General features: G+C 38.6%; 1 protein-coding gene across 1 annotated transcript in view; it reads right to left on the bottom strand.

Moving 5' to 3' along the window:
- Window positions 1-18,400, bottom strand: part of ADGRV1 (adhesion G protein-coupled receptor V1) — a 502,011-nt gene that overhangs the window by 368,771 nt on the left and 114,840 nt on the right. Inside the window, exons 48-52 of the mRNA XM_028091942.2 lie at window positions 18,241-18,348; window positions 15,171-15,435; window positions 14,298-14,420; window positions 8,451-8,673; window positions 7,923-8,127 (exon numbers count right to left, since the gene is read on the bottom strand). Coding sequence (XP_027947743.2) covers window positions 7,923-8,127; window positions 8,451-8,673; window positions 14,298-14,420; window positions 15,171-15,435; window positions 18,241-18,348 — 924 coding nt within the window. The remainder of the gene's footprint in view (window positions 1-7,922; window positions 8,128-8,450; window positions 8,674-14,297; window positions 14,421-15,170; window positions 15,436-18,240; window positions 18,349-18,400) is intronic.

Below are 18,400 nucleotides of genomic sequence, written 5' to 3'. Positions count from 1 at the left end.
CTCAAATACATGGAGGCTAAAGAGCATCCTACTAAAGAATGAATGGGTCAACCAGGAAATTAAAGAAGAATTTTAAAAATTCATGGAAACCAATGAAAATGAAAACACAACTATTCAAAATCTTTGGGATGCAGCAAAGGCACTCCTAAGAGGAAAGTATATAGCAATACAAGCCTTTCTCAAGAAAGAAGAAAGGTCTCAAATACATAACCTAACCCTACACCTAAAGGAGCTAGAGAAAAAACAGCAAATAAAGCCTAAACCCAGCAGGAGAAGAGAAATAATAAAGATCAGAGCAGAAATCAATGAAATAGAAGCCAAAAGAACAGGAGAACAGATCAACGAAACTAGGAGCTGGTTCTTTGAAAGAATTAACAAGATTGATAAACCCCTGGCCAGACTTATCAAAAAGAAAAGAGAAATGACTCAAATCAACAAAATCATGACTGAAAGAGGAGAGATCACAATCAACACCAAAGAAATACAAACAATTATAAGAACATATTATGAGCAACTATATGCCAGCAATTTAAATAACCTGGAAGAAATGGATGCATTCCTAGAGATGTATCAACTACCAAAACTGAACCAGGAAGAAAGAGAAAACCTGAACAGACCTATAACCACTAAGGAAATTGAAGCAGTCATCAAAAATCTCCCAACAAACAGGGCACCTGGGTGGCTCAGATGGTTGGGCGTCTGCCTTCAGCTCAGGTCATAATCCCAGGGTCCTGGGATCGAGTCCTGTGTCACGCTCCATGCTCCTTGGGAGCCTGCTTCTCCCTCTGCCTCTCTCTCTCTCTTCCATGAATGGATAAATAAAATCTTAAAAAAAAAAAAAAATCTCCCAACAAACAAAAGCCCAGGGCCAGATGGCTTCCCAAGGGAATTCTACCAAACATTTAAAGAATTAATACCTATTCTCCTGAAACTGTTCCAAAAAATAGAAATGGAAGGAAAACTTCCAAACTCATTTTATGAGGCCACCACTACCTTAATTCCCAAACCAGACAAAGACCCCATCAAAAAGGAGAATTACAGACCAATATCCTTGATGAACATGGATGCAAAAATTCTCACCAAAATACTAGCCAATAGGATCCAACAGTACATTAAAAGGATTATTCACCAAGACCAAGTGGGATTTATCCCTGGGCTGCAAGGCTGTATCAATCAACATGATACAATACATTAACAAAAGAAAGAACAAGAATCATAGGATCCTCTCAATAGATGCAGAAAAGGCATTTGACAAAGTACAGCATCCTTTCTTGATCAAAACTCTTCAGAGTATAGGGATGGAGGGTACATACCTCAATATCATAAAAGCCATTTATGAAAAACCTACAGTGAATATCATTCTCAATGCAGAAAAACTGAGAGCTTTCCCCCTAAGGTCAGAAACGCGGCAGGGATGTCCACTATCAACACTGCTATTCAACATAGTATTAGAAGTCCTAGCCACAGCAATCAGACAACAAAAAGAAATCAAAGGCATCCAAATCGGCAAGGAAGAAGTCAAACTCTGTTTGCAGATAATATGATAGTTTATGTGGAAAACCCAAAGACTCCACCCCAAAACTACTAGAACTCATACAGGAATTGAGTAAAGTGGCAGGATATAAAATCAATGCACAGAAATCAGTGGCATTCCTATACACCAACAAGACAGAAGAGAGACAAATTAAGGAGTCGATCCCATTTACAACTGCACCCAAAACCGTAAGATACCTAGGAATAAATCTAACCAAAGAGGCAAAGGATCTGTACTCAGAAAACCATAAAATACTCATGAAAGAAATTGAGGAAGACACAAAGAAATGGAAAAATGTTCCACGCTCATGGATTGGAAGAACCAACATTGTGAAGATGTCAATGCTACCTAGAGCAATCTACACATTCATGCAATCCCCATCAAAATACCATCCACTTTTTTCAAAGAAATGGAACAAATAATCCTAAATTGTATGGAACCAGAAAAGACCCCAAATAGCCAGAGGAATGTTGAAAAAGAAAAGCAAAGCTGGAGGCATCACAATTCCAGACTTCCAGCACTATTACAAAGCTGTCATCATCAAGACGTATGGTACTGGCACAAAAACAGACACATAGATCAATGGAACAGAATCGAGAGCCCAGAAATGGACCCTCAACTCTATGGTCAACTAATCTTTGACAAAGCAGGAAAGAATGTCCAGTGGAAAAAAGACAGTCTCTTCAACAAATGGTGTTGGGAAAATTGGACAGCCACATGCAGAAGAATCAAACTGGACCAATTTCTTACACCACACACAAAAACAGACTCAAAATGGTTGAAAGACCTAAATGTGAGACAGGAGTCCATCAAAATCCTAGAGGAGAACACAGGCAGCAACCTCTTCAACTTCAGCCGCAGCAACTTCCTCCTAGAAACATCGCCAAGGGCAAGGGAAGCAAGGGCAAAAATGAACTATTGGGACCTCATCAAGATAAAAAGCTTTTGCACAGCAAAAGAAATAGTCCACAAAACCAAAAGACAACCGACAGAATGGGAGAAGATATCTGCAAATAACATATCAGATAAAGGGCTAGTATCCAAAATCTATAAAGAACTTATCAAACTCAACACCCAAAGAACAAATAATCCAATCAAGAAATGGGCAGAAGACATGAAGAGACATTTCTCCAGAGAAGACATCCAAATGGCCAAAAGACGCATGAAAAAGTGCTCAACATCGCTCGGCATCAGGAAAATCCAAATCAAAACCTCAATGAGATACCACCTCACACAAATGGCCAAAAGACGCATGAAAAAGTGCTCAACATCGCTCGGCATCAGGAAAATCCAAATCAAAACCTCAATGAGATACCACCTCACACAAATGGCCAACAGACGCATGAAAAAGTGCTCAACATCGCTCGGCATCAGGGAAATCCAAATCAAAACCTCAATGAGATACCACCTCACACCCGTCAGAATGGCTAAAATTAACAAGTCAGGGAACGACAGATGTTGGCGGGGATGTGGAGAAAGGGGAACCCTCCTACACTGTTGGTGGGAATGCAAGCTGGTGCAGGCACTCTGGAAAACAGTATGGAGGTTCCTCAGAAAGTTGAAAATAGAGCTACCATACGATCCAGCAATTGCATTACTGGGTATTTACCCCAAAGATACAAAGATACAAATGAAGGGGTACATGCACCCCGATGTTTATAGCAGCAATGTCCACAATAGCCAAACTGTGGAAAGAGCCAAGATGTCCATCGACCGATGAATGGATAAAGAAGATGTTGTATATATACACAATGGAATATTATGCAGCCATCAAAAGGAATGAGATCTTGCCATTTGCAATGATGTGGATGGAACTGGAGGGTGTTATGCTGAGTGAGATAAGTCAATCAGAGAAAGACATGTATCATATGACCTCACTGCTATGAGGAATTCTTAATCTCAGGAAACAAACTGAGGGTTGGTGGAGTGGGGGTGGGGTGGGAGGGATGGGGTGGCTTGGTGATAGACATTGGGGAGGGTATGTGCTATGGTGAGCGCTGTGAATTGTGCAAGACTGTTGAATCACACATCTGTACTTCTGAAACAAATAACGCAATATATATTAAGGAAAAAAAAAGAAGAAGATAGCAGGAGGGGAAGAATGAAGGGGGGAAATTGGAGGGGGAGACGAACCATGAGAGACGATGGACTCTGAAAAACAAACTGAAGGTTCTAGAGGGGAGGGCGGTGGGGGGATGGGTTAGCCTGGTGATGGGTATTAAAGAGGGCACATTCTGCGTGGAGCACTGCGTGTTACGCACAAACAATGAATCATGGAACACTACATCAAAAGCTAATGATGTAATGTATGGCGATTAACATAACAATAAAAAAATTTAAAGAAAAAAAAGTCAGACACTTAACCAACCGAGCCACCCAGACTCTCCAAACAACACATCATTTTTTAATATAAGTGTGTCCCATGCAATATTCGGGACATTTGTAGAGTAAAATTTATTTGTTGCATATCCAAAAAAATAAAAAATAAAATAAAATATTCATATAATTTATTCACAAACAACAATGCCTTTTCAAAGAGAAACCTCTCTGGCTCTATGTCCTCTATTGATAAGGGTTATTAAAATAAGAATTTAATACAGCCAGAAAATTGTCAAGAAACTCTCTTTATATGGGCGCCTGGGTGGCTCAGTCGTTAAGTGTCTGCCTCCGGCTCAGGTCATGATCCCAGGGTCCTGGGATCGAGTCCCCCATCGGGCTCCCAGCTCGGCGGGAAGCCTGCTTCCCACTCCCCCTGCTTGTGTTCCCTCTCTCTCCATCTCTCTCTGTCAAATAAATAAAATCTTTAAAAAAAAAAATTCTCTTTATCTACTAAATCTTATCTTAGCACAAGGATGTCTAAACACAAGAGGCCCATATTGAGGAATTCTACTGAATGGACTCAAAGAACCCAGGATACTATCTATTGGGAAGGATTAAACCACAGTACTTTAATGTTTCGAAAGTAATCTTAGACCAAGCTTCAGAAGGAGAAATCTATCATAGAATGTGCCCCCAACTGCAGCAAGGCTTGTGAGAGGATGAGACCATGTAGCAGGGCGCGTTGGTTCTTGTCTGAGACATCCCAGCTCTGCCGTATGTATTTGTACAACCCCACGGAAGCCCTGAGTGTTCTGTTCCCCGCCCCCCACAAGAATAATGACAGGGTCACACTAAGCACTTCCTGTGTGCCAGGCACTTTTCTGGAATAAAGCTGTGAACAAAGCAGTATCTCAGTTGTCACAGCCTTGCATTCTGGTAAAAGAAAGTGACAGTAGACAAGGCCATTATAAGTTACATAAAGAAGAACAAGGCAGGATAAAAAGGTACAGAATGATGGTGGGGAGCTACAATTTTCAGTCAGAGGAGGCCTTTCTGGTAAGGTGTCATTTGAAGAAAGTGAGGAAACAAGTCATGTCAGTACGTGGTGGGGACAGAGATGGTCTTCCTTCTTCCTAATCTTCCCCACCATAGCTCATGCCTTAGAGCTGCACTTACACAGTAGCCACTGGCCCACACGTGGCTACTGAGCACCTGAAATGTGACTGGTCTCTAAGTGTAAAATGCACACTGCAGTTTGAGGACAAAGTATGAAAGAAAGGATATAAAAAAGGATACAAAATATTTCATCAATCATTTTTATGTTGGTTCATTGGGTTAAACAAAATAAAATATTAAAAATAATTTCACCTGTTTCTATTTTTTTTATGTGACTGAAAAACTTAAAGTTATATACATGGCTCACATTCTAACTCTACTGGGCAGAGCTGTTTCAGAGGAAGCCGACCTGCCTTTTTCTCCGGAGATGGGCCAGACTGGATAACAGGGTGATCCTACAACACTTGCAAGCAATTGGCTCAGGACATTATCACGTCCAAAACTCATCCCAGCCCTCAAACCTGCTTCTTTTACAGTCATCCATGTCTCATGAAAGGCAAATGCCTGCTTCCTGTAGCTCTGTGGTTTATTGCTGAACTACCACACTAGTTTCCTGTCTATTTCTGTCCTCGCCTTCTTACTAGCTAGTCTATTCTATGGCCAGAATAGTTATTTTCAAATGTGGGTCAGATCAAGTTGCTCTTCCACTCCAATCCTTTCCCTCGGGGACGAACTTCATGATGGTACCCTGGGGCTCGTGCAGCCATGAATTCACATAGTAGCCTCCCTGCTAGGCTTGGAAGGTCTGCTCCAAAGTTGGCCCTCACCTGATGTCTGGGACGTTGGGTTCTGGGAAGATTCCCACCATTCCCGGAACTCACACTGGCTCCCTGTGCCTGAACTGTGCACACAGTGTGGTTTATACTGAACACCTATTTTCATTCTGACAGTCTGGAATTTTGGCATGTGTCAGGCTGAGAGTGCCCACATCATCAGTCGCCAGTTAAGACCCCAGGCCCTGAGTCTCTAAGGAGCTTCCCTGGTTGGCAACACCTCTCACATGCTGTCAGAATTCAGCTCAGTGCTGGGGGAATTAAGTGTGTACTACGTGGCTCCCCTGGGAGAGAGCTCTTGGAAACTTGCCATGGTTTCCTCTGCACCTCTACTCCACATGCCTTCTCCCTTGATGATTTTGCTTTGTATCCCCTTCACTGTAATAAATCATAGTATGAGTATGACTAAACCTTGAGTCCTTTGAGTCCTCCTAGCAAGTCATAAACCTGTGGGCACTGCTGAGGAAGCCAGAAACAGAGCCCTGGCCCTTCACATCTTTCCCTCATACACTGACTTCAGCCACAGTGGCCTCCTTGCTGCACCAGATGGGTGAGGCCTCACTTCAGGGCCTTTCCTCTTGATGGTTCCCCCTGCCTTGAATGTTCTTCCCCTGTCTCCTCCAGGCCTTCGTCCTCAGGCCACTTTCTCAGTGCCACCCTCCCTGATAGCCTATGTTTTATTTCCCTGCACACAACCCCACCCCCGCCCTCACAATCTCCATCTATCCTCCATAACGTTCCTCCAGGGCACTTATTACCATCACACAGAGTACAGATGTCTCGCATGGTTTGTCTACTGTCTGTCTCCCTTAGCCTCCTCCACGATTCAGAGAAATGAGGATATGAGATTTTTTACTATTTTATTTCTTGATATATCTCTAGCATCTGGAAACAGTATCTGGTACACAGTAGGTGTTTGTTAAATAACTGCTACATGAATGAATAAATTAATGAACAGATGAATGAATGGCTTTGTTAGTTCTGGCCAATGAGACATAAGAAGAGTTTTCTAGAGGCTTTTGGGAAATCTCTTCCTTACCCCAAGTGCCACATTTCTTTCTCCCCAATGGGACATAAACAAGAAAGCAGTGGCCCTAACAATAACATCAGCTTTCAAACAACCAAATAAGGAATCAACTTTATATTGGCAAAGTGGAGAAATGGAAAGAATCTGAGCCATGGTGACACAGTAAAGTATCCAACCGTGAAGCCCAGCTTCTCTGTGGACATGTTTTTGGTGTCTAAACCACTTTTAGCTGAGTTTTCCTCACTTGCAGAATATTTCAGAGAACAACGCATGATAGCTGCAGCTAGAACTCTAGTTAAGAAATCAAGAAAGAGTTGGCAAATTGGGCTAAATGATGCAATATAGATGGGTGTCCTTTTGCTAAGGAATATGAAGTCCGAGCATGGAAGTCAACCTGGTAAGATCTGCATAGTTCTCTTTCCTCAGGAGAAAGCACCTCCATGCGTACAATGCATGTACAGTTACAAACATAACCCCTACTCTCTCTCTCTCTCTCTTTCTCCTTCAATACACAAAGGACAGTAATACATTTGTAGGTGATGCATGTGACAAAACACAGTATATAGTCTATTTGGAATCTGCTTCATCATTACCCCCTAGAGATAAGGCTAACACTGGAGCCAAACTCCAGGACTAAGGCCAACTAGTAACATTTTAAATTCAATCCTGTAAGAGGAATCACTACAACAAAAAGTTTAGGACATGTCAATTCAGAGGTTTCAATGTGTAGGAATAGAAATTATAAGACATCAGTAAAGTTCACGATAAAATGCAGAGTGGGGCAGAGGGTGAAATGGAGAAAGAGAAAGGAGAAAGGCTGAAGATATTCAAAGTAGGACAGAGTGCTGACAACATCTAATATATAAATACAATGAATAGGGGCATCTGGGTGGCTCAGTTGGTTAAGTGTCTGGCTCTTGATTTCGGCTCAGGTCATGATCTCAGGGTCAAGAGATCGAACCCCGCATCAGGCTCTGTGCTTGGCACAGAGAGAGTCTGCCTGAGATTCTCTCCCCTCCTCCCTCTCTCTGCCCTTCCCATCTCCATGCTCTCCCTCCCTCTCTACATAAATAAATAAATAAATAAATGCTTTAAAATAAATAAATAAATACAAAGAATAAATCATTTTGATTTCTAAGTGTGGGATCTTTACCTGAGCGAATCCAACGACTCCATAGGCATCATCATTAGACAGAATAGTTATTTTTACATAACTGTTAATACCAATCTCTGCTCCTCCTTTGGGATTTTTAAGCTGAACTCTAAAGGATTCTTCTTCTTCTGGAATTGTATCATCAAGGATGTTTACTGCTATTACAGCTTCTCTGTCACCAGGTTCAAATATCAGTTCACCTGAACTAGCATAAGAAGTATATCAAGTAAATCAGCTGCAACAAATCTCAGGCATATACATATACAAACCCATAAAACTCTCGAAACACTGATTAATATTAAACATTTGGAAAAATCATATTTCATAAATAAAATAATATAAAATGTTCATAATACTGATTAACTTCATAAAATAGATATAAGAACTATGGAATATAACCAAATTTCTAGATTATAAATTACTCTTATATTTTGTATATTTCCAATCATTAAATAAACACTTAGAAATTAGGTGCCATATAAAACTATGGTGAACATAAAGAGATTTTGCATAAAATGCTGAACCTACCTAGGAATAAAGTCAGACTGACTCGAGATGAAGGCCAGCTCATATATGTGTGAGTGGACAGCTCCCGTTAGAGCAATTAAACTCTTGCTTGAATTAAAGGACTTTACTGTAACAGAAGCTGCATCATGAGCAGAAGGGGCTTCCAGAATAAAAGAGAATTGATTCAGCTCTGAATTCCAGCAGTAAAGAGCAGATGTAGCTTGCCCAATAAAAAGGATGTGGACTGTGGGAAGGAAAGAAAAGGCAACTACAGTGAAACGTGAATGTCACCGCACACCCTCCCCATCAGGGTACCAAAGCAAAACTTTTCTACACTCAAAGTTCCATTTTGATTTCTGGATTAACTAAATATGACCTGATTTCTGAAAATCAAAATATTATTTAAAATAACTGAATGTAAATAGTAATTTTTTAAATGCTCTGGAGTGACCAAACCAGCCTAACAGTAAACCCACAATCCACTTAATAAATAAGAAACCACTGGATAGTAAAGCCCAAATGGATTGTGGACTCTTTTATTCATCTCGGTATTTATTTGTTGGATAGCATGGTAGGATATTTTTAAAAGTGAAAAATATGCATAATCCCACAACTAAATGTTTCATTTTTTTATTTTCCATTCCAGTCACCATCCATAAGAATTCATGATGAGCACAATTATAAACAGACTAAATACAAAAAAATTCTTAATTGAAACGCTTAATCCTGTATTTATATGGCACTTCTTAGGTGTTGCTACAAAGCATTCAAATTTATGATTTTAATGCATAATCTATAGAGTTGATCTTTAAAATATACTTAATTTCTCTACACTGTTTATTTTTTTTATTTTTCAATATTAACTAGAGACAGTTATTAATTCTTTTCACTTGATAAATTCCTTTTTTTTTTTTTTAAGTAGGCTCCACACCTAGCATGGAGCCCAGTGTGGCGCTTGAACTCACAACCCTGAGATCAAGACCTGAGCTGAGATCAAGAGTCAGACGCTTAACTGACTGAGCCACCCAGGTGCCCCTTCACTTTATAAATTCTTAAAGGTGGTAATTAGACCAAAGCATCTGAACAAATTTATGATCTCAGAGTATATGCTGCCAACGCTTTTTGAAATGTTGGTAGGAAAATGTGCTCTTGATTCAACGCAACGGCAAATATTAGTGAATATGGAGGGGAAAGGAGCTTAGTACATTGTATAGAAGGGGAAATTTGGAGTCAGGGAGCTTACTACATTGTACATGCCACTAAGTAACCTTCAGACTTAAAACTAAGGAGAAGCATGAGAAACCAACCAGAAACATGCACAAATTCCAGTACCTGAAGAAACATATCAGAACATAAAGATATCAACCAAGATGGATTTGGTTATTAAAACAGCACATAGAACTAGAAACCATGAAAATTTTAGCCTATAAGGTTACATAGGTTAAATACCAAGAATTACTCATTATGTTTATTTATGGTAATTATTTAAGTACTATTGCAGGTTAGTAAATGTTGCATAAAAGGTAAAAATTAAGAAAAATGTTATTAATGAACTTGCTTTTTAAAAATGATCATATATTTTTCATACAGCTCTGTAAAGCTGAAGATATTCAGTAAAGAGCAAATTCTTCAGAGGGATCTCAACATCTCCTAAGTTTAAATGATTCTACAGTCTCAGTCAATCAATCAATCTACAGGCTCAACCAAAATCATAAAGTGTTCTGAGCATCACTGATTATGTATCTTAATCCTCGGAGGTATACCCTATTCACTTCCTCCCAATCTAATAAGTATGAGAAGGCAGCAAATAGATAATGAGACATTCAGAGTAGGAAATGTACGGGGCTCAAATCTGCATTTTTGTATGCAGAGAGCGTTTTCTCAGAAAATAGCCATTTGTACTGTTCAAAGAACTGGGTCAGGAGTTTATAAGGATAAAAAACCCTTAAGTCTCTACTCTGGGGAACAGAATTTTAACTGGTACTGATTACAGAATTCCCTTCCAGTTAGCAAAACTAAAAACAAACAAAAGTATCCCAAAGGAAGGCAACTGGCTGAGATTATTTAAGGAGTCAGTGAACACAGAGAAGTCCCAGGACGGAGTGCGAGAGTGAGCATTCCTAGCACTTAAGAGATCTGGGAGAAGAAACCAGTAACACATAGGACAGCCAGAGAGGGCTGCGTGGGAAGCAGCGTCCTCAGGACAGGGTGGGATTCCAGTTCAAGGACATGAGGGACATTCTGAGGAGAAAAGTTCCAGAGCGTAACTGTTCTGGGGGACACTGTGGAAGGGTTTGGGGAGTTGGGGGAGGAAAGAGTTGAGTCCCTAGTCTAGAAATTAGGGCTCATATGGTCCAGAGCATGCACAGATCAGATGGGATGAGTCACTTTCTCCCAAGGGGGCCTGGGCTTCTTATGGTGACTACACAGGGATGGAGAGAGTGATGAATTCATCCAAATGATTTCCACAGATGATGATTTCAAAGGTGATCGTTTTGGTGAAGAGGAGAGTGTTGGGAAAAGAAGGAGAAGGGTAGAGGTGAGTGTCTTTCCAGCAGATTTATTAATGGCTCTTCCTTACAGAAGCTTTCTAAGCATCCCTTAGACCTGGTCAAGTTTTCTCCATTTTGTGGTAGTAGAGCACTTTATCCTCTGATAGCAGTTATCTGTTTGTAGTTAGAAACTTATTTGTGTTATTATACATCGTGTCTCCCTTCCCTATTGCATTAAGAAGTTAAAACTTCTTCAGAGCAGGGGGTATAAAAGATTTTGTTTACCCTTGTTTCCTCAGGGCCTACCACTATGCCTGGTACATAGGTGGCATTTTAAAAATCTATTAAATGACAAAGGAGAGAAGGAAGAAGGGAAAGATAAGTTTGTATGTCCTTGCAGCCTTTGTCATATTCATTCTTCCTTTTCCATTTAAAGAATTCAGTTTCTACCCAATAATCTCTGTCAAGTCATTAAGCAGAATAAATATGTAATCCTCACAGTCATGGCTCCAATCTAATATTTGACATATTCAAAATAAGAAAGTCCTTGAATATTATTTAATGCATAATTTCAGCTTTCAGGGGATCTATAATAAGCCATTCTAAATAATTACTTATAATCTTTTCATACTTCTACAACCTCAAGTCACAGAAACAAAAGAAATAAAAAGACCTCACAATGGGTCCCTTAACAAGCCTCTGGCAGAATTTTTCATAAATTCTTTTAGAAAGTGTGCCTATTCTATTTCTTTAAAAATCTTTAAAGGGAATTCTATAACTTCAATTAACAGCCCATTCAGGCAGCACTTGTCATCCTTAAAAACATTCATTAGGAAACTATTTTGAATTATAATAAGTGACTCAAGTAGATACAGTTAGTCCACTTGAAAACTTGAGGTACAAGAAAAGCAGAAATAATAAAGCCACAGAATTAAAGAACAAGTAGACACAAACTAAACAAATACATGATGAAAGATAACATAATTTATTGTAGTAAATCAATTGTTGAGTAAATGTTAAGAAAGCCCCAGAGCTGTATTTCACAGGATAACATCACAAATTCACGGCCTGTCAGAGTCTGACAAATAAAGAGAAGTTATTTACGGAGAGGATGTTCAGAACAGAGGCAGACACAGGACTCTGACAGCAGAGTGGAGGGCAGACAATGATGTAACAGTCCAGATGCATGGACACCAGAGTCCGGGAGAACATGGTGTGGACACAGGGCTGAGGAGGGGTAGGGCATATGGAAAGAAAGCACAGTGAGATAGATAACCCATAAAAGGTGAGAGATAAATAAGATCTGAGTCCTGGTTAGCAGTACAGGCGACTGCAGGAGACAGTGGCTAAGGATTACAGTGCCTGATACAGAAAGCTACAGCCAGGCACCTAGGAGAAAAACAACAAGAGCAGACTCGTGAATTTGTGCTAAATCCTCTAGTCTTCTCAATATCATTTACTTTATAGATATTAGCTTTTATGAGTCCAACTACCCGAACGTATCGATGTCTCCAAAATCTAAATCTCTAACCGATTTCTTCAAGTGCCACATCTCTAACCACCCACAGTGGCTTCTATATCAACTCTTGCCCGGGCAGTTGCAAACTATTGCATCCAGCATATTCTGCACACCAAAGCTAGGTGGAGTTATAAAACATGCCTTTGATCATCACTTGCCTTTGAAATGCCTTCAGGGATTTCTCTACCCCAATAATGCTCAGAGCATAGTGCCTGAACCCATCATGGTCACTGAGACACTTCAGGAGCATCTGTGAAGTCAAAACTATTTTTGTAGTAATACTAAGATGTCATTTGTCTACAATATTCTCATTCTTTCATGAGCATATGTGGGATTTTCTAGAGGCATATGACGGATAATATTATAGTAAGTAGAATACAGACTCAGACATGAGAATCCAGATAAAACATGCTGTTTTCATTCACATGTAATGAGTTCACAGCTATCATTCTCAACTGAATTAATAAGTATCTTTAAAATTTCTCCTCTTTAATTTCTAATACAATAAATATCAGTAGATAGAATCCACATGAAATCTTTAAATTTTTAAGAGGGTGAAAAGTTCCTAAGACAAAAATATTTGGGAACCACTGAACCATCCAAACACAGATCAAATCCTGAGCCTGACAGGCCAGACCTTCTTGTATAGACGATAGCATATGTTTCCAACCTTACCACCACTACATTCTGAGTCAAATCCTCTATCCCCAGCACTCTAGTCTGCTCATTGTGCCCGCAACGTCATATATACTTCTACCTTTCTCTTTTGCTCACCCCTTTCCCTCTACCCACAGCATTTCCTACCAGCCTATCCAGGCCTAGTTCAAGCTCCCCTCTGAGACCTCTTACCCCTTCAATTCTACCATTCACAGAGCAAATGGGACTGGAATTCTATCTTGGATTATTGTCTTAATATTTTTCTTGCTTCTCCAACCAGACATTAAACTTCTGAAGGCAAGGAATTCTTCATAACTTTAAACAATGACTTACATATAATGTCTAATCAATAAATGGTGCTGTTTAATTCATACAAAATTGCTATGTCTCAGTTTAAAAGCGGGACTTTGATTCATCCAGACTCACAGGCTGAGTCACTTGGTTTGGCTGCCAAGTTCCTCCGGGCACCTCAACAGGAAACATGCTGACTCACTGAGCATGTCCCCTGCATTCTTCACCCCTGCTCTGGAAGGCAGCCCCACAGGCTCACCATGCCAACTACTGTTGCCTTCTGAGCCTTGTTACCATGGGCCCATCCACCTGATTCTTCACCAACTCTGAAATGGTCCTGTGGCCTCGCAGCAAATTCAGCCCTTGGTTTCTCACTAACAGACTTTGTTTTGGAAATCACTCCGAATAAAATTATTGCTTATGTTTCCGATTAAAAACATGTGGATTAAAGAACAGAAAACCAAGAAAGGATCAGACTGGAAGAAGGATGGGAGAGTGAACAAGGACTGCAGAGATCTGACAATCATTTTCTGACTTTTAAAAAAATACTTCAATGCAGATACCTGTTATCCTCTTATATTTTCATATTTGAAACATATTACTATATGTAATGCCACTCTTCATTTTTCTCTAGACAGAATATATTATCTTACTATATCTTTAACTAATATTTTCTGCCATATTTCAGTAATTCTGATTCTTCTCAAGCACAATGCCCATTTTAAAAGTAGTAGTCCTTTTGAATTTCTAGGATTTCCAGAAATATTTCTGTTAAGATCTTGATTTTTACATCCTTATTAAAATACCTAGTGTCTGGGAATGTGATACTATCTCTAATTCAATACAATTAAAATTATTTTAGCTTTCCACACTGCATTTGAGATTAGTTAGCAGTTTAAAAACCCTTACCTATTCCTGAAGCTGGTGTAAAGGAGTAGATCCTATTAACAGTAGCAAAATCCAGGGATTGAAAATATCTGAAAGAGGGCTGTCCTGTCTCCCAGATGAAAATATCAATTGAATTCTCATTTCCTGCAATAATGGAATAAAAGTCAAATCTGAAGGCAAAAGTTACAGGAAAAAAATGACAAAATTACACAGTAAAAAAATAATAAAAATATCAAATTTAATTTAAAAAACAAATTTAGTGGCTATTCCTCCAAATTAGTTTAGTTAAACAAAAATACAGCCTAATAGGAAACACTTCAAAAGTCTTTTTACATTTACCACATGAAGTACACAAATGGCTGTCCACTGATTAATCATGATCTGATATTAAAGAAAGAACAGTGACACATTTTCTGTTTTTTAGGAATGTTGAAATTTTACCCATGAAAGTTCCACTAAGCAGAAGAGAACATATTTATATTCAGAGAATATTTTCAAATAGTCTTATCAAAAGTTGCTGAGCACTAATTATTACTGCTATAAATTACCCATGGCTCCTCAAGTATAGTCATATAAAACATCACTGCACTTTGGAAATAAGATCTTCAGATATCTTTTCATAGATCTTTCCACTTTACATGCCCATCCCCAATTTTATTTTAATATAACTTTAAAGCAGTAGCTCATAATCTACAGATTATACACATATCGCTTAAAATATGGTCTTTTTTTCCCAAAATCCACTTGCAGCTGACAGTCGATACACCATCCATCAAGAAGTGGATTAGCAAAAAATTATTCCAAGAGCTACATATTTTCATACAGAACATATTACATGAATGCTAGATAATTTTGACAACTACATATGCATTACAAACACTATTATCTTCTCACCTAGAAAGACAGTTTTGGCAAAAATTAAATAAATATCATCGCCTGAAGTCAAGGCTTCAACTTGTGTTGTCCCATTGATTGGCACTTCTTGAAAGTTAATAAACTCACTGCCAGACCATCTGAGTAAAAGGGAATTTGGCCTGGCATTAATCTGGGAAATGGCTAAGAACACAGAGCCTCCTCTGGTGAACAAGGCTATGCTCTGCACACCTCGGACAGGGAGTGTCTGATGTAATGTGAAGCTTCCTCCGCTCCATCTGAAGACCTGTGGGAAATGTTCAAATACAAAACCCTTCATGACTAGGAATTTAGCATTTGTGTGAATTTAAGCAATATCATATATTCAGTCTCCTAGCTCCCCCCTTTATTTAGTTAGGAGGATACTTTCATAAATGAGAAAATATCAGGACTTATCAGTCTTTCTTTCACTGCTCTCTTTTTTTTATCTGTGTGTGTTTGTGTGTGTATAAGCACACACAGAGAAATAAGTGAAAAAGAAGTTATGTGAAAATAAATCAATTTCAAATATGTATCTGGGTAAGAGTTGGTCACAGCAAGAGAAAGGGGAAGCCAAAAATAGGAGAAAAGTCATATTAAATATGAAAAATTCAGATCTGGATAAGAAATTTTCTGATGCTATAATATTCCTTACCTACTGTTTAAGCAATAGAATATAAAAAGAAACACCAAAACTCTTTGGTCCTGAAGGTGGCAATGTACACAAGGTTTTAAGGTGAGTGCTCATATATTTAAAATTAAAAGAAAATCCTGAATCCACTGGTTTCTTACACAATCTGGTCAATTGCACGAAGAATTATATTTATTCAGTCAACAATTGGGAAACTATGTGAGCCTGGCATTATGCTAAGAGTTATGGACAGAGTGGCCTCTCCCCTTATGGATCTTACTAACTGATAGGAAAAGGCCAATGATACACAAACAATGAATCATGGAACACTATATCAAGAACTAATGATGTAATGTATGGTGATTAACATAACAATAAAAAAATTTTTAAAAGGCCAATGATAAATACTTCAATGATTAAATAAATGTATGATTATTCAATTGTGACAAATGTTGAAAATAACAATTGGGATATGATAAAGAATTATGGGTGTTACTAGGGAAATAAAGTTACAAAGAATGACATGACAAAGTTTCTAAGGCAGAAAATGTTTGTCATAAGCTGAATGAAGACCAGTCCAACTAGAAGGAAGTTGATTGTCCTGAGGGAATGGAGACAGTAAGACTGGAGAGGTAAGGTCATGAGATATCTTTTGTCAGGATGACCATATAATGTATCATGGGGATCCTTTACAGAGCAAAAGGGACAATACTGACAATTACCTCAGGACAACAGACAATCCAATCCTGTGCTGGGTAGATAAAGAACAAAGGTTATGCTATTTATAGTCCATGTTAAATAACTTAGAATTTATTCTATGTATAATTGGAAATCATTGAATAGTTTTTAAATGAGGAATAACATGAAATAATTAATTTTTAAAAGACTACTCCAGCTCCTTGATGGAGAATGGATGTGAGGAGTCAGGGAAGAAGTTCAGAGACCAGCTAGGCAGCAACTCCAACAGCGTGGGCAAGAAATGATGGAAGCTGGACTACGGAGAGAGAAAGAGAGGTGGAAAGAAATCTCTGTCTTCAAAACATTACTGGGAGATATAATCAAAAACAGTAATAAATTAGATGTGAATGAATAAAAATGAATAATCAAGAGAGATGTGTGCCAGCATTTTGTCTTGTGCAATTGCATTTATGAGGCTGCCATTTCCTGAGATGAAAGCAAGCACTACAATAAGTTTCACAGAGAAAATCAAAGTTCAGTTTGGGCTATGTTAAATTTTAGATACTTAAAACATATGTATGTGGAGATGCCAATAGGAAGTTAGATATGTAAGTCTAGAAAGAGAGAAAAGGCTACCAAGAAAAGTGGAAGACAGCCTACAGCTGATACCTAAAGACAGAGGATTGATAGAAGTACCTGGAGTGACTGAAAGAAATTTGAACTAAAACTAAACCTGGACAACTCCAAGACATCTGAGTTCAGAAAAGGGAAGAGGAAGTAGCAGTGGAGACTGGGAAGGGCGGCACAGAGACAGGAGGAGAACATGTGGTATCATAGAAATGAAGAGAAGTGGCTGAAATTTGAGGATGAGGTGACTGTCACATGCTAACAGGAAGCAGCCTAAGACAAAGACAGAAAAACATCCAGTGAATTTGTGACCCAGTTGTCATCAGTGACCATGAGGTAAGACAAAGCAGGCAGACAATTCCTTCAAGGTTTCTTACCACAGAGGGGAGGAAAGGAAGAAAACAAAGTAGAAGGGGGTGAAATGAGGAGAGAAATTCCTTTTGAAGCTTGGAGATGCGCATTTATGCAGACTATTATAATCCAATAGAGATGTTAGTGATGCCACACACAGAGGGAGCAACTAAACCTTCTGATGGCCAGAGGAGCCTGGCTTTTATAGAAGGAAAGCTTCCTCCATAACAGGATGGAGGAATAAAACTAACTATGTTGCAAGAAGGTTTCTGAATTTGGTCTTGGCAAGATGACTAAACTCCTTCCAGAAAGAAGCTTTCTTAGTCTTCAAAGTCATTAGTAAAAATGAGGAGATGAGAAGCAGGTACAGGAGTCTGAGGAGTGAGAAAACTATCAAATAAGCATTATTAGGATGGTGAGATGTCGTTTACTTGAGAAATGTGGAATTTCTGGGGTGATGTTAAGTGCCCATCTGGCAATGTTAATCATGAAGTTTTAGTTATACCACCTATCCAGTTATGTGATTTTTCTCCATAACATTTTTCAATGCCATTAAATTCTAATTAAATGTTCATGCTTATTACTACACTTGCTCTGGCTCTTGAAAACAATATTTATAATTCTACTGTTTAAAAATTAACTGTGACTAATTAACATCTACATTCTACTTTGCTACTTTACCACAACCAAATTATGGAGTTTTTTTAATACTAAACTTACAGACTACATCTTTGATGAGTTTCAAATATAGCATTTTTTTAAAAATTCACTTTAAAACAATCAAACCTGAGTTAACTCAGAATCATCTCTTTGACTTGCGACAATTAAATAATCTTGATTGTCTGAACCAAAATATTTTACTTGAGAAGTTTCCGAAATAATGACTGTTTGTACCTGCAAGGAAGACAAAACCATGGGAATAAATATTTAAAGGAGAATTTTACTA

This window comes from Eumetopias jubatus, unplaced genomic scaffold, assembly GCF_037043125.1.
Source record: "Eumetopias jubatus isolate StellerSeaLion01/CBP00866 unplaced genomic scaffold, mEumJub1_p1.0 scaffold_5, whole genome shotgun sequence".
Classification (NCBI taxonomy): domain Eukaryota; kingdom Metazoa; phylum Chordata; class Mammalia; order Carnivora; family Otariidae; genus Eumetopias; species Eumetopias jubatus.
This window is presented reverse-complemented; position numbering and strand designations above follow the sequence as displayed.